General features: G+C 39.0%; 1 protein-coding gene across 1 annotated transcript; it reads left to right on the top strand.

The window, feature by feature from the left end:
* Positions 1–327: 327 nt before the first annotated feature.
* On the top strand, positions 328–21,628 carry LOC123399555 (parkeol synthase-like). The gene is made up of 13 exons (XM_045093957.1): positions 328–491; positions 2,981–3,169; positions 10,060–10,173; positions 13,520–13,642; positions 13,737–13,859; positions 15,424–15,522; positions 18,497–18,553; positions 19,111–19,157; positions 19,256–19,399; positions 19,501–19,678; positions 19,913–19,993; positions 20,078–20,161; positions 21,247–21,628. The coding sequence occupies exons 1-13, from the start codon at positions 348–350 to the stop codon at positions 21,364–21,366; spliced, it is 1,503 nt and encodes a 500-aa protein (XP_044949892.1). The 5' UTR covers positions 328–347; the 3' UTR covers positions 21,367–21,628.
* The last annotated feature ends 2,421 nt before the right edge of the window (positions 21,629–24,049 follow it).

The raw sequence follows: 24,049 nt of genomic DNA, 5'->3' as shown, positions 1-24,049 counted from the left end.
TCAATGGAATCCTGCACAGCAAATCTTCCTAGTGTTTTTCATGCTTAGGATCAAGCTGCATATTCCAGTTTTGTGATATTTTACCATTATAATGCAGCCTTGTGAGTTTAACATTTACATTGGCTCCAATGGCGTCAACTAATAAATCTATTTCCAATTAGTTATGATAATGTATAACAAAGGTCTTCATTAATTTGTGTGGCTAATCAAATAAATTTAATCGAAAACAATAAAATTATTTTATTGCAATACTACAAGTTCGATAGATGTTAAAAATTCTAGCTTGCTTGCTAATATGCTACAATAATTTACAACATAATGCAGGTCGATTTGCGTGCTATATCCGAATGGTGTATTTACCCATGTCTTATATTTATGGAAGGAAGTTTGTTGGCAGAGTCACACCAGTTATACTGGAACTAAGAAATGAACTCTACAGGGTCCCCTACGATGAGATTGACTGGAACAAAGCTCGAACTGAATGTGCTAAGGTTTGTATCAGATAGTATCTGGAGTAGAGCTCCTAGTCAATGTACTATTTTGTTTTGCGAACAATGTAGTATACCATTAATCAATTGTTATTCTTAGATTAGATCAACATTAAGATATTGGCTCATTGCATATCACTAGAAATAGAAAGCAAGTTAGGAGTTACATTCCCTCAGTTACAAATACATGACATTTAGGACAAGAAAATAAGTTTATTTTAAACCCAGTTAGCTTGTCGTTAGTTTCATAAATTAAGAAAATGAAATATTAGATAAATGAGATAGAAAATTTTCTGCCTATGGTACATGCATTGGACATGTATATATAGAGTCTGTCATAAAAATCACCAGTCTTCCTCACAATAGATTAAAAAGGGATTTATTTCGAGGGAAGATGTATTCAAATAATCATACGAGGTAACTATGGAAGGATAATTTTTTGAATAATATAATTATCACATAATTTGGCTGAAAATTCCTAAAAATGAACTTACTTGTCGGGTTTGGGGGTGCCCTCATGTCGGATTTGCCCCAGGGCCCTGCAAACAATAGAGCCGCCACTAGTAGTGATACAAAGTCAATTGGATAGAACATCATTGTCATGTTATATGCTCCAATGAATAGTGACTACTAGAAGCCAATTTAATGGACTAACCAACGATGGCTTATGGTTGAAAGGTTCTCGATGACACATTAGTGATAGATACTATCACTCTTAGTATTTACTTGATATGGTCATCGGTGTGCTACAATGAAAATTCTGAACTAAATTGGTCATTGATAGGTGCAAATGTCACTTACTCTCTTCTTACGGCATTCAATGATAATAATCCTTCTTCTGTAGTTTTATAAGGATTACCAATGATAACATTTAAGATTTCCCACACTAGTTAAATTTATAAGAACAATAAGAAGCCATTTTAAATTACACAAATATTTATGCAAGGTCACCCTCTATTCAAAGTAAATACTTGTAAACTATAAGGGATCGTGAAGTTCACCTGCCATTTAATCCTAATCATGTAATCTACCATTTAATCCTGCAACTTGAGGCAATCAAAACCCATCGACTGAAATTAACGAAGGGGTACATGTGTCTCTTTTATCTGGCACAAATTATCCTAAAAATCCTTGACCCCGTCATGTTTTGTGGGTCAATCTAATTAACACCATGTTTATATCAAACTATCAGGATAGGAAGGCAGATCAATTGTATATCTGAAATACGCATGCAATGTAAGCATATATTACGTATTTCACAATATATTAATAGACTATGTTTGCATCACGTCCATAGTAGCTTCATCTATATAGGTCGGTATTTCACAATATTCAGACCAAACTATTAGGGGAGAAAAGTAGCTCAACTATATATCTGAAATAGGCACAATGATAATCATACATTCCGTGAGCATCTGACAAGAAGAGAGCATATATAGAACCTTATGGGTTCAATAAGAATGATTATCTGATACCATGGAATAAGTTGGTGGCTGAGTCACATTATTGATAGTTGAAAAACATCTAGGGCGTGTTTAATTAATTACGAGGGGTCGGTCGAAATAAGTAATAAACCACACATTTATTGATGCAGTTTACTCATATTTTAGTTATTCCTCAGATGAAAAAATAGACATTTTAGATTGCTTGAAAAATCAAGGTACATAAATCATTATAATTAGTATTGTTTTCCGTATTTCCATTATACTTCTAAAACATGGCATACCTAAATTTTTCTTCAAAGAAGTTTAAAATTTATCACAACTTACGTGCTATAATTCACATGCAAATTAACTACACTAGCAATTTACAGTCAATTGTATTTTTATGGGCTACCCTGTCACTATCAAGAATGTCACTCTTTTGTGATAGAGTACTTATCAATATTGATGTGAAACTTTGACTTAATTAACAATTATGTAGCACAAATGAATACGGGAGGCTAGGATCATAACAAAATTTGCTTCCAGCAAGCCAGTATGTGCAAGGCTCTTATATTTTCATCATCAATGTAATAGGATTAACCTAGAGGTGCCATTTTCACGGCATGTAGGATTATAAGTTAGCTTAAAGCCATCTTACATCACTGCAAATAAAAGGTACTTGTTCATTGTCACCGCACTGCAATATTAAAAGTATTACAAGAGTTGGCCACACTTAATAGTCTGCAAGTGGATCTTATGAGCTAAAGGCGATCCTTATATTCCCTTTCATCAAGAACAAAAGTTATTCGGCAATCAAAATGACCAGGTTTACTATTTTAACAGTCAATACAATTAAGGTGCTACTTTTAGACACATGTGTGTTGAAGTACTTTTGTTCATACCAGATAAAAACTTAGCAAAAAAAAACAATTGGGTCACTTGAGAAGTTATAGCAGGAAAATTGGAAAACATGTATAAGACTTCATATTTATCTTGCTTTGTGATAGAGAATTTTTTAACGTATCCTTTTCCACTATCTAAATGATTCCTTACGTGCTCACACTTCAGGAAGATATGTACAATCCACATTCATTAGTCAAGGATATACTCTCGTTCATTCTCCAGAAGTTTGTTGAACCTGTTTTGTCACATTGGCCTGGGAAAAAACTAAGGGAGAAAGCTCTGGCTAATGTCATGAGGCACATTCACTATGAAGATGAGTGCACTCGATACGTCAACCTTGGTGCTGTACCCAAGGTAAACGGAGGACTATGACTATTTGTTCCTTTTTTACATAATGGAATTACAGTTTCTTGTTTGGAAATTTCATGATGCTTACATTATTGCATCAAAAAATTACGAACACGCCAAGAAAAAACTTTACAGAATGGGTGGGCTGCAACAATAAATTTATTTATAAATAAGTCTATGTTTGGTCCTTTGAGACCAGGTATATCCCATCCCTCATTTGTCCATGCCGGTGCCAATCATTTCCCTACGATATCCATGTCATCGATGGTCCTGTCTCATGTGCCATGTCATCACATGGTCCCACACATCACTAGCCCTATTTTCATCACTTTTTGTGTCTCCTTTGCCCATGTACCCAAACGCCACTGAATCTGCTTTGCGTTACACTGTAGCGCGAGGCACTTCCCCTGCTAGCTTTCATTTGAACGACCGGACCTTGATGTTGCGGAGGTGCAGCGTGGAAGTTACGGATGGGGTGAGTGAGGTGTGTACATAAAGAATGTGATGTATTCAGTGAGTTCAAGATAAGGTGTGGGTGGGGGATGAGATTGGTGTGTAGTGGCAATTATTATTGGGTGGTTGCCACTCATGGTGGAGTTGTTGGATTTCCCTAAAGAGGAAGAGAGATGTAGCACAATAGCAGAAATTATTTCCCTCAATTAAGAACCAACGTTTATCAGACTAGTATGAGTCACCAAGCTAATAACATTGGCAGTACCTGCACACAAACAAATAATTTGCTTGCACCCAATAAAGGCAAGGGGGTCGTCACTCCCCTTATGCTTGCTAGCTACCCACAAGATTAAAAGCAAAAAAAAAGTACAAGAAAGCAATGTTAGGGATATGGCCTATCAGGAACTTATCGGTCGACCCAGGATAATGGGTAAATCTCCTTGTTTATCGGCATATCGGCGTATCGACCAATTTATCGGTAGGTATAACTTATGGGTCAGACAACAGTAAGCGATAAATCAGCCGATTTATCGACATATCGGGGGATTTCTTGGACAGTGTCAAGAAATAAAAAAAGAGCAATTATTGTAGGAGTTATTTGTATTGATGGTAAATAGACTCGAGGGCCATAGATTCACTAGAGGCATGTCTCTTGAAATAATGTAGTGGCATAGTAGACAAATTATTGTTCGACAATTGACAAAATAGTGGCAATTTATAACTATGATCATACATGACATAATATCAAATAGGAACTATGTCTGTGATAAGTAGACCATAATCCAACTGCATCTACTACTGTTACTCCATCACAGGATTTCTATCCAGCATGCATCTGAAAGTCTTAAGTTCACATGAAACAGAGTGACATAGTAAGCAAGATGACATAATGAAGATAGAAGAAAACCTAGCAATAAGATTAACCCCATCGTTTTATCCTTAGTGACAATAATACAAAGATGTGTATTGTTCCTTTTTGTCACTCGGATATATAAATCACCATTAGATTGAACCTACTACAAAGCACCTCTCCCACTTAAGATAAATCAATCAAACTTGGGCAAAGTGGACTGATAGATTGGACAGAAATACAAAGCTATAAAATTACACAACAAAGAAAATACTCATATAATGTCAGTGAAATCTGATCATAAATCCACAGTACATTGTCTCTCAACAAACACACCAAAATAATTGCATCGGATGCATCTCCAAAGAGATCATTGTATTGAAGATGAAGAGAGTGGACTCGTAGGTCCTGAAAGAACTACTCTAACATCACCATAGGTAGCAAGGTTGATGACGATGGCCTCCCCAATGACCCCCCCCCCCCCTCCGAGGATTGCCAGAATAGGGCATGAGATGGGATCGCTTCAGAGAAGAGGCTTGCGGTGGTGATCAAATTGTTTCGATTCTCGCTCCATGGGTTTCAAAATATATATGAGAATTTACAGGCCAAGAACTAAGGAAAACAGAGAGCACCAGGGGGCCCACAAGCTGCGCCGACGCACCGTACCCCCTAGGGAGCGCCCTACTGGCTTGTGGGGCCCTGTTGCTCTTCTTGTCCTCCCCGAAATCATCTAAGGTTTCTTATTTTCAAGTAAAATAATCAAATAGTTTCGTCGTGATTGGACTTTTGTAGTTATGGATTTTATATAAAATCAAAAGCTGCAGAAGTTTGAAAATGCACTGTGCACTAAATTAATAGGTAAGTTCAGAAAAATAATATAAAATGACATAGAGATCATACAAAAGTTATAATATAATACCATTTAACAGTAAAAAATTATAGATACGTTTGGAGACGTACAGGGAGAGGTCGGCATTGAGAAAGTGACTAATTAACAAGGAAGGTTGAGTCAGCTAGTCATTACTCATTAGTCAATGTCAAGTAAGATCCTTGTCACCATGCTTGCCCACGTATAGAAAACCTCTTTCATTTGGGTGAAGGGACGGCGTATCTCGAATGATTTTCATAGTTGGAGAACGAATTAACTTACACTGAAGACTAGAGGTTGTTTCTGGCCTTTGGGAAGATGAGGGTCCAATAATTAACTTTTCTTTACTTATCAATGAAATTCCATAATTTTCACTAGCACAAAACACATGTTCATTGTTTCTTTGCATGGGTTTACACAACTGGTTTTATAACTGGTGGTGCTATGTCTATAGTATAATTCCCCTAATAGCAGGGTAGGTTAGAGGTGACCAACCGGCAACGTTAGTCTAGTGACTAATCGATGGTAGTTGCGGAGGTAGGCATGTAAGTTCACAAATCAGGCTTCAAACCCAAATTTACACCTCATGTATGCACATATTGTTCTAGTGTAGAACATTACAACACAAGACTTCAGATAGTGAGGCATTATTATTTTTATTTTGAAGTTGGGGTGCGGGGCGTTGTATATCCCTTATTTATAGTGTTAAGTACAACGAGTAGTTTCATCATAAATATATACATGTATTGTGTTAATTACATGTCACTTTTTGAATAAAATATACTTGGGTTATGATCTGATGCCTTAAGAATCATCTCATGTCGTGATGGATTTAGTTGCGCTCGGAGTGAGCAAGTGAATTATTGTTAGCAATGATATTACTATTTGGAAATGAAACAGTGATCTGGTAAAATAGTGGGAAATATTGTAATGCATTGTTGTTACCTATTTCCACATATATTCGAAAACATAGTATCGCAATATCATAGTACCACGTGGTTTTATGTGGCATTGCAAAAATAAAATTAATAAGCATTTGAAGAGCTTTCATATTGCAAATCACAAGATGGTAGAAGAATTTGGTGATTCATAGATAGTTTTAGTATGGACGATTGATAGTTTCTTCGGTGGCTTGAGATAACAATGCAAGTGAGTACTCAATGGGTAGTTTGTAGATCACCGTTTAGTTCATTTTCCTTCATAAATGAATTTACTGTTTATTTGGGAAGTTTTGAGTAGACCCAGTGATAAAAGAAATGAAACATGTACCGCGAGTTGTGTTTCACATCTTAATTAAGGTATGTGGGATAAGCATGTATCTAAACAATCTACACAAGTTAGCATCAACAATTATTGTAGTACAACTTGAAAGGATGGTTACAGAATTTCCTTTACCTCTGGATAAAGTCTATATAAATTATTGGTACATGCTACATTGTAAGTACTCCATGGGGTGAATAAAAATCACATAGATATGTTGTGCCATGAAGAAACCTAAGTATCCAATGGTAACTGCACGTGCAAATCAATCGTCAATTGCTCTTCTTGAGAGCGCATATACCACATTTGAATTTTTTAGATACTTCCAGCATTTTATTTTTCTGCTTTTTTTGTTGAAAAGGAGGCATCTTATTTAAACAGAGATAAGGTTGTTCGATTCTTTTTTTTGAACAGAGAGATGCATGCGTCCTTTTGTTTAAACAGAGATAAGGTTGTTCGATTCGAGTACATCCGAAAATAGACAAAGACATGCAAGATACATAGCGGCATACGCGCCACAACCGGCTGTAATAATAGAACTAGATGACTAGCCACCTATCCTATTAGTATGTCCCCATCCAAACCGGTTGAAGATACCCAGAGCTACCATCTCCCAGCGGGCACACCCAGTAATCAAAGGCTCCCTGGCCTCCACATGAGTGAGTAATGACCACGTGCGGATCAAGGCAGTAGTCCGGAATAAAACCTGCAAAAAATTGATAGAGCTATATCTATTAAACACTAAATCATTCCTGCAGTTCCATGTCGCCCAAAGTAATGCACATGTTCCCACTCGAGTAAGTTGTGCCAATCCAAAATCAACCCCCCGTAGCCACGTCCCAAATAACGTGTTTATGCTGTTCGGAGGACTAATATTGAAAGCAATGTGAATCGTGCGCCATAATAGTTTAGCCAACGGGCAGTCGAGAAAGAGGTGCTTAATACTTTCCTTATTGTTACAGAAGCTACATCTTAGATTTCCTTTCCAATTCCGTTTTGCCAGATTGTCTTTTGTTAGAATAGCACCTTTGTGGACAAACCACATAAAGATCTTTATTCTGCAAGGCACTTTGACTTTCCAAATACGCACGGATTTTGGAATAGGCACCACATCTATGAGCTGCAAATACATAGATTTTACAGTGAAAACTTCATTAGTTGTCAACTGCCATTGAATACTATCAGGTGAGTCAAAAAGGCTTATGTTCATTAACCTTCTATCAACTTGATTCTATCCAACACTGGATGTTTCTAGAACAATAATTCTATTACACCACCTTTGCTAAAAAGTAATACCAAGAAGTGGGTGTAACTCATGCGTAAAGTAGCTGCAATTTTAATATAAGCCTTGGTAGCATACTGAGCAATATGCATCTACCAGTTGCACAAAAAAGCATAAAGCTGACACGAGAATCTGCACAACCGGCTTGTACTTCAACAGCAAGATGAACAATCACGCATATGTAGCACGTGTCTTCATCTCTCATTATCTATTCACCCAAACGAGAGAATTATGTGGTGTTTCGGCCAACAAGGAATAAATGATAGCACACGCAGTATGGTCCTAGAACTATCGGTCGTTATTGTCCAAGATGACCCTGTTGTCAGTACATGGTACAGCTCCATAAAAATATGACAGTGGTGCGGATTCACTCTCCTGTTATTCCTAACATCACTCATCCCAAAGATTACATGAAAAAATGTCATGCCTAGTAACATATTCGTAGAATACATGGTTCTACAGTGCTAGTGGCATTGGCGATGCCAAGAAGGCCATGGAAATACGGATGTCGAGCAGTGAAGAAAGATATATATAGGCTTTAACACAAAATGCCACAGCTTGATTATCTTGAGGTTGCTTACTTCAAACTTCAAAGGATACTTCTGCAAATAGTAGTATCAAATACGTTAATATAGGGGGTGTTTGTTTCCAGGGACTTTTTGGTGTAGGGACTGAAAAAAGTCTCTTTTAATCCCATGTGAAACAAACAGGAGAGACTTTTAGGGACTAAAAAGGGGTATTTGAGACTAAAGGAAGAAGTCCCTATGGGAGGGTCTTTTTAAAACTTTTTGGGCACTTTTTTCAACTATGCCCCTACTTTTACCATGTTATTTAATAACTACTACTACATTACTAGGGGTAACATGATCTTTTTGCATGTCATTTAATGACCTCTAGTCTCTGTTTAGTCATGAAAACAAACGGATAGGGACTAGAGACTTTTTAGTTGGGATTTAAAAAATTCCTGGAACTTCTGAAACAAACAGAGCCATAGTAAGACGCATATGATAACGTAGATACTTATTTACTGAAGCCACTGCTGTGATATGATATCAAGCACCGACTGTGGTATGACCTGGGCCAATAATCGGTCAGCCCTTGGTCTTAGCCGACGCATTTTGCGGCTCTTCGGTCGCTTCCGCAGCCTCCTCATGTATTTTCTATAGGCTACTAAAACAAATCGACACCATTAACTATACTGCAGTTTACTAAAGAGGATTTGTAAGCTATAGCCTGACACCCCTCAGGCTATAGGTAATGGCGTCGATTCCTACTATTCAAAGTGGTTCTAGTTGTGTTATGCATGCTCCTGTCAACTTTAAGCTTTTGCTGGCTCATTTTGTTTGAAATTAATTAAGTTGAATACCACAACCAAGTTGAACTCTGGTGCACAGCACCATGTTGTGTTACTGAACCCTTAGTTTGCCTTTCCTGTCTAATTATTCCTTCTCCCTATTCTGTGGCATTAGAGGGGAACGATGTGCATTTATATACTTTTGAGTGATTCCATTTTGTACTTCATAAATATTTAGTGAACTTCTATCAGAAATACTAGCAAAAGGGCACGTGCGTTGCAACGGAAGAAAAAAAACCATACACTCTTAATTTATAAAAAATGATCTATAATCTGAGACTTCGTAGTTAGGGCACAAACAAATATAGGTTTACCCTATAAAAGTTCAGTTCAAGATTTCACAGGTCTTCTATTTTTACACGGCTTACATGTAGATTTAATACATATAAAGAAACGGCAAGTGATCTTCAATTTCATCTCCAATCCAGATTTTGTTGACGTGTTCATCCCCAATCGGGATTAGTACCGCTATGAAAGAAAGACGAATAACGAATTATTTATTAAAATTGCACCCTAGATAATTTTTTTATTAAATATTTAACATGTAAAATAACATCATATTTAAATTCTACATATTTTTCTAATCAAATTCCATATATAATATGTTAAATTTGAAGTTACGATTCAAAAAATATGAGTATTTTAAAAAACATTTAATAAGTACTGCGTGTTTAATGTTAGAAACATCAGGGGTTTTCTATAAAATAACAAGACGGACTAAGAATACCTATTTCTTTTATTAGTAGGTATAGATATGCCGACTGCGTTTGTTTTCAATCATCTAGTCACTATAGCCGGAAAGGAAACTAATTAGGTAAACTATACACAGCCGTTAAATATGCTTGCTTGCTGGATTGAAGATCCAAACTCAGAGGCATTCAAATGCCATATTCCACGAGTATATGATTACATATGGATTGCTGAAGATGGCATGAAGATGCAGGTAACTACTGATTGCTCTTTTTTTTAGTATTCATATTATTCTTATGACCCACTTCCTGCTATTTCATTCAAATTCCATTCATACAACTACTGCATCGATAAGATTATCAACATGTCCACTTTAATGGTGTTTGCTAACAGTTTTGGCATGCTATATTAGGCCTTTTATCGGATCTGCCAGGTATTGAACATTGTTGGGATTGTTAGGCCTTTTATATTTGTACCGTTGTCAGGTCCTATGTATCTTCGCCTATGTTGTTCCAACATAGCCGGACACAAGCCCGGATAAAGCAGGAGGAGTTGTGATTGTTGGGAACATGCCCATGGCTGTGGTGACCGGGTCGAGTCTGTGGCGGGTGTGGGCATTCGTCGCCAGTAAACCTCGTGTCCTCTGTGCTTCGTCTACCTTTCGTCCGAGCGAGAGAGAGGAAGAGTTAGACTAGGGTTAGCCCCAACAGTGATACGCGTGGTGAGCCAGCAACTATTTTAGCCATTCTTATATATGGATATGAAATCCTATAAAAATTCGTCGATGCATAGCCCTCTTAGCGACGCGACATATCGGAATGCGGGTATGGTGTTAAATGGGCAAGGTCCGGGCTACCATCCCCTTGCTGGCAAGCCATATCTTGACTTGGATACGGTGATAAGCGAGCAAGGATCAAGTCATTGCATCCTTAGTGACGTGCTGCATCGACGTTTAGGTGTAGTGAAAAATAAGTAAGGGTCTTCGCATTTGACTAGACGGATGTGAAGGTTAAGGAAGCTAGTTGAGCCTAGTAGGTTATCTATGGGTAACTGTAATGTAGGGTGGCTCATGGGTAGGCTCTGAGAGGTAGTTCATACTACGATTTAGTGACGTGTGAACATTCTTTGCATTCGGAGGATGTGTAAAATACCGGTTTAAGGCTATGGTACACATGAATGACCGGGACCAAAAATGGAGTATGCATGGTGATTGACAAGAAGCTTAAGGATTATGTGGTTGACATCAAGAGCAAGGAGATAGGATTATTCTAGTGAAGTTGTACGCTGGTGATTTGGTTCTTGATGTTACTAGTGCTTAATCCCCTCAAATAGGTCTCGATGAGAGTGTTAAGAGGCATTTCTAGGAGGAGCTGGATGCATTGGTCAGCGGTGTACCATCTCCGAGAAGCTATTTATAGGAGGAGACCTCAATAGACATGTAGGCTCATCTAGAATAGGTTTTGAGTGGGTGCATGGGGGTTTCAAGTTCGAGAGTAGGAACCAAGAAGGGCAGGTGCTTTGAATTTTGCTTTGGCTCACGACTTAATTGTAGTGAATACCTTCTTTACAAAGAGAGACTCTCATCTAGTAACCTTTAGCCGTGGTCATCATTGTGGCCAAATTGGTTTCATCCCGTTGGGGAACGTTGCATGGAAAATTTAAAAAATTCGACGCACACGTAAGATCTATTTATGGAGATGTATAGCTACGAGAGGCGGTGTGCATCTACATATCCTTGCAGATCATTAAGCGGCAAGTGTTAAGAAACACGGTTGATGTAGTCATACTCTTCATGATCCAATTGTGATCCGTCCCGATCTAGCGCCGAACGGACGGCACCTTCGCCTTCAGCACACACACAACTCGATGAAGTCTCCGCCTCCTCGATCTAGCGAGCGAGGGTGGAGTAGTAGATGAGTTCTCCGGCAAACACGACGGCGTGGTGGCAATGGTGGTGGTGCTATCCCTGCAGGACTACGCCTAGCGCTATCAAAACCACGAACGAAGGAGAAATCGATCTAGCTAGGGAGAGAGAGGGGCGCCAAGGGCTTCGTGTGTGCTCTTGGGGCGCCCCTCCCCTCTATATATAGGTGGAGGGGCGTGGGGAACAGCCCCTCCAAGCCCTAGGGCGTAGCCAAGGAGAGAGGAGGTGGAATCCTAGTCCCCTCCTTCCCTTCCATAGAAAGGTGAACTTTTCACCTTTCCCAACTACATGGGCCTTGAGAGATTTGTGCGCTTGGCCCAGTAAGGACACGGTGTCTCCGCTCAGCCCATGCAAACCCTTAGGATGTGATGGAACCCTTGGTGTACTTTTGGACTCCTCTGGAAGTTTCCAGAACCTTCTGGAAGCTTTCTGGTACAATATCGGAAAAACCCAAAACTTTTCCGGTAGCCAAAATATGACTTCCCATATATAAATATTTACCTCCGGACCATTCCGGAGCTCGTCGTTACGTCTGGATCTCATACGTGAATCCGGAAAACTTTCGGTGACCAACATATATAACTCATCAACACTATATCGTCATCGAACGTTAAGTGTGCAGACCCGTTCGAGAACTATGCACACATGACCGGGACACCTATATGGTCAATAACCAATAGCGGGACCTGGATGCCCATATTGGTTCCTACATATTCTACGGAGATCTTTATCGGTCGAACCACGTTGTCAAGGATTCAATCAATCTCGTATGCAGTTCCCTTTGTCCATCGCTATGTTACTTACCCGAGATTCGATCGTCAGTATCTCCATACCTAGTTCAATCTCGTTACCCGCAAGTCTCTTTGCTCGTTACAAGATCCTGTGACTAACTCCTTAGTAACATTGCTTGCAAGCTTCTTGTGATGTTGTATTACCGAGTGGGCCTAGAGATACCTCTCCGTCATACGGAGTGACAAATCCCAGTCTTGATCCTAACCAACCCAAAAGACACCCTTGGAGATACCTGTAAAGCACCTTTATAGTCACTCAGTTACGTTCTGACGTTTGATACACACAAGGCATTCCTCCGGTGTCGGAGAGTTGGATGATCTCATAGTCGTAGGAACAGATAATTGACATGGATAAAGCAGTAGCAATAAACTGACGCGATCAAGCGCTATGCTTAAAGTTCGGTCTTGTTCATCACATCATTCTTCTAATGATGTGACCCTGTTATTAAATGATAACTCATGTCTATGGTCAGGAAACCTTGATCATCTTTGCTCAACGAGCTAGTCTACTAGAGGCTTACTAGGGACATAGTGTTTGTCTATATATCCATACATGTATCTGAATTTTCGATCAATACAATTTTAGCATGGATAATAAATGATTTTCATGAATAATAAAATATAATAATAAATTCTTAAGGAAGGAGTCTACTGGAACATGGGTGGACACTAGCTAGTAATAGTTTTCGGCTACCCCAGCTAAATGTGGTTGTCCAGGAAGTCTCACCTCGATCGCACGCACAAGCTCTACTAGCGTACAAATCATAAAATTATTATTCATAAAAGAGATATCTGTAGTGCAGCCCTAGCGCCCCCATTTTATGCAAGTTAACGCCCTATTGGGCCATAATAAGGTTTCAACTTTTCTACGCTGTCCACTGCAGATTTATGATGGCAGCCAAGTCTGGGACGCAGGTTTCACTGTTGAGGCCCTTGTGGGTACTGACCTTGTCAATGAGCTTGGACCAACTCTTAAAAGAGCGCACTCTTTCCTTAAGAATTCACAGGTACATGCATGCTATAATCGACAACGAAGTTATCTAAAAATGTCAATTTCATTCGGTAGTGTGCTTAACAAAAAATATTTTTTTGCTATGAAAGTTGCTTGAGGATTTCCCCGGAGATTTCAACCACACGTATCGCCACATTTGCAAAGGTGGTTGGACATTTACTACAGCTGATGATGGTTGGCAAGTTTCAGATTGCACTGCAACAGCATTAAAGGTGCAAAATTATATTTTCCATATAACCAATACAAAACTTTTATTGCCTAATTTAATTTCTTTCAATTTGTCTATTGAACACGTTATGTTCTCATGCATATACTAAAATGAAGTGTTGCTTTGATATGCGCTAGCAGGTTGGTACGTACGACACGCATGCACGATACCTATTCATGCAATGTATATTAAGATGAATTTATAGCGATAGAATATAAAATATGATATATACAATGCCTTTTAAAACACTAAATATCACACATTACACACTAATTTGTAATATTTATTTATTATATTTAGCAATAAATAACTTGCATGTGGAAATTAGTTAAGAAACCTTTGGATATGGAAAGAAATTTTAAAAATAAGTTTAACGATGGCAGGGGTTTATAGGAATGAAATTAAACCATCTGGTTACAGATGGGGCTAGGCATGGGGTGGGTGGAAAAAGTCTGAGTGAAGGAATTTCTTCATCCGGTGGGTCCTCTCCAATCATGTGGTTAGATGGATGCTCTCATATAAATACAAACCTCTAGATTGATGGGTATAGGATGTAGGCAGTGAAAACAAGAGTCACATGGATTCACTCTTTATTAGTTTAGATACGAAACTTTCCCTAGGCATCATTACTACAAACATGGAATTTAAAGTTTCAAAAAATTCAAAAAAATGGAATTTAAAGTTGTTGCACAGCACCGAGCTCATTGTCACATGAAATTTAATTCTAGAAGGGACCCACATGGGGGCCATGAAAGAAAATTACCTTTTTCTCCTTATCCGCCTATTCCTTAATTTCAGCTCCTTCGTGTACCCTTGCTCATAATCTTGTTGTTCTAACCTACTCCGTTCCAGAATATAAGTTGTATTGATTTCCATGCAAGTCAACCATTTGAATGTTCGACCAAGATTATATAATAAAATAACTACATCTGCAATATCTAATAGATAAAATATGAAACTACTTTTCATGATGGATCAAATGATATAAATTTTCTATTGTCAATACCGATATATTTTTTCTAAAAACTTGACGAAACATGCAATCGTTTGAGTTTTCAAAAAACAAATACACCTTATATAAAGGAACAAAGGGAGTACGTGTTAAGGGGAAACAACATACATAAAAATCCTTTTGAAACCCAATGAAGTTGGTAAACTAAGATATTGTACTCACCGGGTTAGGAGTAGAATCAGTTAAAACTACTTGCAAGGAGGGGATTCCCCTACCAACAACGACTCCAATAAGATTAGGAGGTTGCAGCCGAAATTTATGATGGAATAGACAGGGGATGGTGGCCAATTTTTGGTTTCTCCAAATTTTTATATTTGCTTTTGCAGGGTAGCCACGTGCATCACACACTATAGAGTCAGTTCAGGCGGGACCTGACCCAATTGAAGTAATATCACTATCTATTATAGCCTGTAAAAGTAGTTTGTTGATCTTAGTTCTTAGAACCTCATATGGACCAACTGTTCATTTCATATTTTGACTACCCGTTCTTGTTGTTTTGATCTTAATAGATTTCTGTGATTTTCTTACGTATTGATGGTATCACGTTTACATGCAGGCGTGTCTGTTGTTATCAAAGATGTCTCCTGAAATCGTTGGAAAACCGTTGGAAATTTATAGGCAATATGATGGTATCAATGTTCTGATGTCTTTCATGGTAAGCATCATTCGAACTTATGTTACCATTCTACACAAAATATAGTTAATAGTCAGATTTTAAACCACGCATTCACTTTTAAATTGAAAACATATTGAACATGTTGTGCATACTCGCTACTGAGTCTCTGAGGCACGACAAAACTAGTGGAATGTCAGAACTTTTATGCTTCTGTTCCGCTGGATAACAACTTTCTGGATTGCTCTGCTATAATGCCATAGAAATACACACACACACACACACACACAGATATATATAGAGGGGGGGTGAAGAATAACTAATCCTCACCCAGGGTGACGAATAGCGCAACATGGACTACCACAAACTAGCAAAACATCTATATGTTTGTTGTATGCACACAAAAGTGTGGCTAAAGCCTGCAGCAACATATATCATAAGTGGACGGTTTTGCTAAGAATTTAGTTGACATTAATAAATGTTGTTGTAGAGAAGAAAATGTATTGCGGTGTTGTGACACCACACACACACCGCTAGATTTAACATCACATAAATATTTATTTTTAACCTAAATGTATTTATATTGATTACCTTTGTCACCGGTGTTCAAAAATGCGGAGGAATGAAGTGAGCGGTTGGGCAACGCTTAGTGTCTAGGCATTCCTAGGCTACGCCTGGGCTATCATAGGCATTTGTACTTTTGGGTAATGAACATAAAAAGATACAAAAAACAAGTAAAACATTTCATATGGCCACATAATTATTCAAAAAACTGGGGAAACACTTTATTAATAGCTTAACTGAAAGCAAAGCGGTGGAGCTCTCCCTATCGCATAAGCAATGCTTAAGCGGCCTTGGTAATGCTTAAGCTATCCATAATTCAAACTACTATATTCCCTATCTAATTAAGAGATAAAAGAACAGTACACGACTTGATTAAACACTTCCAATCTCCTTCTTGATTTCCACATAATATTCTGGATATGTAGGTTGCCTTCTCGTCACAAAGAATAAATACATTTTGTATATAACCTTGAATGTTGATCATGAGATGTATACTGTAAATAGCATAGAAAGTAAGTACGCGACACTAAACACAAATATAGAATTTAAAAATATCATTGCAAATATATTAAAGAAAGAGCTAAGCTGAGCATTTAACCCAATTATGTTAATGTGCCATGAATGATTCAAATATGACCAAATTATTTTGGTAAAAATACAACAGTTTTTAATAATTTATCAATGGCTCCTGCAAGGAAAAGCATATTCACTAGCTAAAATATAATCCTCTCTCGCACGCATTCTAACACTGATACTATATTCCTTTAAGTGTAATGCCACCTTGCGTCCAAAATTTGTTTACTCCCCAGCCCCCATGTGGGCATGCAAGGTCATGCATTGCACTCCTCCTATGCTTTCATCCTCAATTCAACTAAAAACATTCTATTGGTTGAACAACGAGGGTTATATGCTAACCCTCAGCCACCTAAATAGCCAATATGGAATTAATCCTACAACCCCACTTCCACTTATGGGCCTCTTGGGCCCAAACCATAATTGTTACGTGCTTTCAATAACTAGGGTGTTACAGTTACCCCCTTAAGAGCTGATACCCTTGGTAGCATACCATATATACCTCAAGTGGATACCTAGGATCCCCTCTCGTACTGTACCGTGATTATACTCTAATACCACTGTAACAATCATGCGGTCATGATCTTCTTACCGCCCAGCCCTCACGTAGGATAGCATGCAAATTAATGTGTAGCACTCCCTTTATTCTTCCGTGCTCACTTCGTTTAAATGGGTTAACCATGAGGTTGATTGGAACCGTGATGGTTATATAATGATTCTTACCCACCTAAATAACCAACATGGGACTAATCCCACAACTACACTTCCACTGTTGGGTCTCTTGGGCCCAAACCATTGATATTATTGGCGTCCAATATGATGGGGTATTACACTTTGCTAATGTCACAATCCCACATCTTGTTGATTCTGAATTCACGAAAAGAGAAGCAAAAAAACCAAAGTTTTAAGTAACATGCGGATAAACAATTAGAACGGATGAAGTTTGCTCTAGAGGATCATATCAAATCAAACAATATAGCATTTGGGAATCATGGCTTCCCGACACTGTGAGATTGCATCATCAGTGGTTTTACGTTATTAATCGATCAAGGAGGAGGGAATAGGGTCACCGATCCAATGCCACCATAAGCTCAAGTAACTGCGTTAACTAGAGATGGCTAGTAGGGTGGTGCATCTCGATTGTTCCTCGCCAACGTCAACACTCACAGTGGCATAACAAAAGTCGTCCGACTCCTCTTTGTAGAAGACCAGCCGGAGACCATGTATGGAATCGTGAGAGCGAGAGGAGCGGCTGCAGTGTTGGGATATCGTGGGGGTAGAGTTAGGGATCTCAATTCACAGAGTGGGTCTAATAAAGATGTTGAGAAAATAGTGGTGGGTAATTGTCCAACAAATCATATAGTTATTATTTCTTGCATACAACATAAACAGTAGAACCTTCTCCTCAAGTGGTAGGCTCCTCCAATCTTACATATGGACATGGAGTGGTGCACATTCGAAACACGATATCCTTTTTTTTCATTTTTCTCTTTCAATTTTATTATGTAGTTTTTTACCGAATGGGGCGCTGATTGTTGTCTAACTAAAATGGCACAATCTCATAAAATAAAACAAATCAAAAGTGATATGTGTGTTGCAATATCCTTTACAAGTCTACAACACATACTATGTGATCCTAAACATGACTCATAGAAACACATGCCGCATGTGGTGCCCAAAGTTTGTCTTGTATAGTGATTTGTAATTTACTTTTGTCAGATCAAACACGAAGGGGATAGAATCCAATTTACGATGACCGCATATAGACAGTCTTTCCAATTTTCTATGTTGGAACATTTAAGTTCATGAAATTTCTTTATCAACAGTTTCTCCTTGATGAGCCATTTATCTGATATGTTTGTGTTGATTAACTTTATAGAATAAGGATGGTGGATTTTCATCATTTGAACTCGTAAGGTCTTATGCATGGTTGGAGGTGAGAAATTGACTTCTTTCAGGATCCTCCTTTCTTGTGTTGATATGTATGCATATCTCCCAATTTAGCAAGTTATATTTTGCCCTGATTTCATCACTAAATGAAAGCGTTGAAGATAGAAAGAGATGGGCACACATTGGTGCGCACCACAAGCGGTGATGTATTTATGTAAGCACAAAACACACAAACCACGAGTATTACATAAGCTGGATTTGTTAGATGTACAACAACAGCCAAAGCATATCACTAATAATCTACCTAAATATACTAATAAAGCAGAAGTTAAGCACATGAGGTAAACAAATATAACCAAATACACTGCACCAGAACTTAGAATTGTATCCCAGGTTCGTACAATCTCAAGTATTGCAATATAGCATGCAAAGTTATACCGGTAATTGACTATGAACTTTGCTAAATATATTGCACATATACAAATATAAATTTAAAATATGTCTGACTATCTCTCTAATTACATGCTTGCTTTGTTGAAAAGCAAAGCTACTTTCATCAATGTGACTACTTTATCTATACTGACATGTTTTGTTGAAGTTCAGGATTTTAATCCTTCAGACTCATTTGGGCGCGTTATGATTGAATACCCGTAAGATGAGATAACATATTGATGTTCAGTTCTTATATATACACTTCCTTTTTTTCATTTATATGAAAATCTCCAATCACATAAATCTGAATTGGCAGGTATGTCGAATGTACATCGTCATCAATTCAGTGTCTAGCATTATTCAGAGAACTTAACCCCGGGCACCGCAAGGAAGAGGTGGAAAATTGTATCAGAAAAGGCGCTGATTTCATTGAGAGTTCTCAAAGAAGTGATGGTTCATGGTTAGTATGAGGACACCATCCATACATAACTACAAATACAATACATTGATTATATAATATCTCTACTCTGCTCTTATTGTTCAAAAACTATGTCCTAACAGGTATGGTTCGTGGGGTATTTGTTTCACGTATGCCACATGGTTTGGTGTGGCAGGATTAGTTTCTGTTGGCAAGACATTCGAGAATAGTGTTGCGATCAGAAAGGCTTGTGACTTTCTCTTGTCAAAAGAGCTTCCTTCTGGTGGCTGGGGAGAGAGCTATCTGTCAAGTCATGACGAGGTAACATTGAAGTCGATCTATCAATTTGTCAATCTATCAATTTGTTTGAAGGTGGTATTTAGGGTTCTGGATTTTCTATAGCTAACCGTTTATAGTTGTGGGTTGAGGAATCTGATATTGTGCTAGATAAGGTTCTAAACACCAATACAACTATATAGGCCCTAAATCTAGAGTATAATTAACAACCCTGTAACAGAGAGCTGACCAATCATATTATGAATTACATTGACTCAGGTTTACACAAATCTTAAAGGCAATCGACCTCATGGTACACACACTGCATGGGCCATGCTATCACTAATTGATGCAGGACAGGTCAGTTTTTTTTTCTGTTTCGCTTCTAGATTTCCATAAGACGTGTACATTCGCAAAGTAAACTAATTCAAGGTGTTGTTATAGGAGGAAAGAGATCCAATGCCTCTACATCGAGCAGCAAAGGTTTTGCTAAATTTACAATTGGATGATGGAGAATTTCCACAACAGGTAAGTAATAGTTGTGCATAAAAAGGTATTTTTACTACCATTGGGACATACCAAGGGATATTACTGAATTGTAAACTAGGATGGTAATAATCTCCATGGATACACGAGCATCAGTGCTTTATTCTACCTCACTTATTCTTGGTTCTACACTACAATGAATGCTAGAGGAAATATGTTGGATTTCACATGTACTAATATTTTCCTTGGCAAGTTAAATTATTCATTAAAGAGCTAGTCATCACTAAGCCTTTGGTTTGGACGATGTTGATAAGATTCATGGCAATCTTGTGGATATTAACTTAAATAACAAGATTCCTATAGTTGAAGGATTACTAATCCTTCCAAAATTGGAAACTATCCTAACTTATTAGCGCGTGTGAGTCGAACATTCCACCTCACAAAACATGTTATATGGCCCGTGAGGAAGCTAAACCATCATGATCATATTAAGACCCATCTAGGCAAGCTTCACACAACCGTGAAGCTTCTTCATTTGAGCATATCTTGATGTTTTTTTGTGCATGTTCAACGTTAATCAAAATAGATCCATCCCATGGTGCTCACATATAGGTAGAACAACACCTAGGTAGATAAATGGTTGGAACATGATGAATACATCGATGTTTACGAATGGATGAGGGTCATTTCTTATTTCTTATATAAACCAACATTGGACCAAAGTACTATTGTTCTTTGCACCACAAGTTTCATGATAAACAAACAAATCTTATAGATATGATATTATTATGTTTGCTAAACATACCATGAATAGAATGTAGAATAAAAGATGGTGGCCTCACACATGTCTCCTATTTATTTTTATCTCGGCATGTTTAAATATAATACGCGTGTGAACACTGACCATGTTGCGTGCTTATGTTTGTACATAGTTTTGCATTGTATTGAATATGGTCAGAGACCATGTATCAACCACTGATGATTTGAAATGACAGTACGTACATGTGTTATTCTATTTACACGGAAACTCCTATTCCGAACATAGTTAGTTTATGCACTGTTACCTTTTGGTGTAATGATTATTTATAATGTTGCATTGCGCTGATGAAAAGATCGGTCAACAACAGGAGATCATTGGAGTTTTTCTCCAAACTGCCATGGCCAGTTACTCCCATTACAGGAATGTCTTCCCTATCTGGGCTCTCACAGAATACCGTCGTCGAGTATTGCTTGCAGGCAGGAAATAGGCGCTTGATTTAAAGACGTACAGCAAGCTCTCGGCGTGTGAGATGCAAAAGTTACCTCTTACTCCTTGCACCTTGTACTATGTTTCTCTATCTTTTGTTTGCTTTATACTCTATTCTAGCAATTGTATTTTCTAAGAATAAGATGTGTAATCGTAAGTAACCAGTTCTGTTTAATGGTTGTTCCTTTTCTTTGTAATAAAAAATGTAACCGATAGTACTGCTTCTTTATATAGTTACAATATAATAAAAAGACGGTTGCTACAAATCAGTCAGATGATTTCTCTGTCGGGGTAGCCGTTCGATCTGACGCTATGTTGTTGTTTAATCCAAGCAAGCCCCGTCTCACGTCTTCCTCTGTTCCTCATCTGATTTCATTCTAGAGCAACACGACACCCGCCCCCTGACACATCCGTCAGGTGACCATGCGGCACCGGAGTCGTCGGAAGCGCTGCAATGTAGTGTTGGAACTCCGTCACAGGATTGATCACATCAAATCACGACAAACACGCGCACACAAAATCTTGTAGCCAAAGGCCCTTGTCGTGTCCTAATTTTCCCTCTTTATTTTCTTTTTTTTATCTCAACTCAAGGTATCAAGACTGAAGCCCCTCGTGCACACACACACACACACACACACACACACACACACACACACACACACACACACACACACACACACACACACACACATATATATATATATATATATACAGGAACAACCGACTCATAGACTACGTAAAACTTGATTTCTAGTCCAAACCGGACTGCTGGCAACTCTTATCTAACTAGGACACGTCTAACACTAGGACACGGCTAACACGTAGCTAAAATCTTCTACTCTCGATGCACACACCATGTACAAGTCACTAGTGGAAAACGGGCCTTTGGCCGGGACCCTTTAGTCCCGGCCTACCTCTGGGCCGGGACTAAAGGCCTGGCCATGTCGCCCCAACTCTCAATGCCTCCCTCGAGGCTTTAGTCCCGGCCCGTAAGGAGCCTTTAGTCCCGGTTCATGTCCCAAACCGGGACTAAAGGGCTACGCGGGGTGAAGCCCGCATGTGCGCCACCTTTAGTCCCAGTTTGTGTCTCAAACCGGGACTAAAGTCCTCTGCCTATATATAGCACAGCCCCCCTCTCCCCTCTTCCTTGCATTTTTCTTGGATGGAGGATTGTGGGTATGTGCTAGCTCTCCACTTTTTTTGATGCACTAGAGGTGTTTGTTGAAATGTGTGTTAGAGCGATGCCGCTTCAGTTCACCGAACACAACTACGATATGAGATGCCTGAGCCACGCTTAAACCTCTTCCTCTTTATTTCTACTTATTCTAAAAGGTTAGCAACTATATTTCCTCGTTTAGACCGTGCGGTACTAATTTTTAGGATCGTGATTGTATTTGATATACTGTCGTATAACACAGATGAGCCATCCATGGATGTACGATGATCGACGCACAGCCGCTTACAGAGAAGGCGTGCATTCTTTTCGAGATGCAGCCGATGCGAACAAGCATGGTGGTGGCTTTATGTTTTGTCCATGTGTTGAATGTCGGAATGAGAAGGATTACACTTCCTCAAGAGTCATTCAGAGCCTTCTGCTTCGGTCCGGTTTTATGTCGGGCTATAATGTTTGGACCAAGCACGGAGAAAGAGGGGTTATGATGGAAGACGACGATGAAGAAGAAGAGAACGATGATGACAACTACCGATCTATGTTCCCTGAGTATGCTGATACCGCAATGGAAGACAATGAAGAATAAGATCAGGATGAAGAACGGGAACCAGATGAGCCCGCTGATGATCTTGGCCGGGTCATTTCTGATGCACGGCGAGCTTGCGACACAGAAAAGGAGAGGTTGCAGTTCGAGCAGATGTTACAGGACCACAACAAATTGTTGTACCCAACTTGTGAAGATGGCCAGAAGAAGCTGGGTAGCACACTGGAATTGCTGAAGTGGAAGGCAGAGACCGGTGTGACTGACTCGTCATTCGAAAAGTTGCTGGTACTGATGAAGAAGATGCTTCCAAGAAAGAACGAATTGCCCGCCAGCACGTACGAAGCAAAGAAGCTTGTCTGCCCTCTAGGATTAGACGTGCAGAAGATACATGCATGCCCTAATGATTGCATCCTCTACCGCGGTGAGAAGTACGAGAATATGGATAAATGCCCGGTATGCACTGCATTGCGGTATAAGATCAGAAAAGATGACCCTGGTGATATTGAGGGCGAGCCACCCAGGAAGAGGGTTCCTGCCAAGGTGATGTGGTATGCTCCTATAATACCACGGTTGAAACGTCTGTTCAGAAATAAAGATCATGCGAAGTTGTTGCGATGGCACATGGAAGATCGTATGAAAGACGATAAGTTGAGGCACACCGCTGATGGTCGGCAGTGGAGAAAAATTGAGAGAGAGTTCCCGAGATTTGCAGCTGACGCAAGGAACTTATGGTTAGGTCTGAGTACAGATGGCATGAATCCTTTTGGGGAGCAGAGTTGCAGTCACAACACCTGGCCCGTTACTCTATGTATCTACAACCTTCCTCCTTGGTTGTGCATGAAGCGGAAGTTCATTATGATGCCAGTGCTTATCCAAGGTCCAAAGCAACCCGACAACGATATTGATGTGTACCTAAGGTCATTAGTTGATGAACTTTTACAGTTGTGGGCCGAACTAGGTGTACGTGTG

The sequence above is a fragment of the Hordeum vulgare genome, chromosome 5H (genome assembly GCF_904849725.1).
Source record: "Hordeum vulgare subsp. vulgare chromosome 5H, MorexV3_pseudomolecules_assembly, whole genome shotgun sequence".
NCBI classification, from domain to species: domain Eukaryota; kingdom Viridiplantae; phylum Streptophyta; class Magnoliopsida; order Poales; family Poaceae; genus Hordeum; species Hordeum vulgare.
Note: the sequence above shows the minus strand (reverse complement) of the source record. Positions and strands in the feature narration are given on the sequence as shown.

Excerpts from the sequence above, each read along its gene's own strand:
- LOC123399555 (XM_045093957.1), top strand. The coding sequence starts at position 348 with ATGGTGTATTTACCCATGTCTTATATTTATGGAAGGAAGTTTGTTGGC. Across the intron at positions 19,158-19,255 it reads CGCGTTATGATTGAATACCC|GTATGTCGAATGTACATCGT; the intron begins GTAAGATGAGAT and ends CTGAATTGGCAG. Across the intron at positions 20,162-21,246 it reads ATGGAGAATTTCCACAACAG|GAGATCATTGGAGTTTTTCT; the intron begins GTAAGTAATAGT and ends GGTCAACAACAG.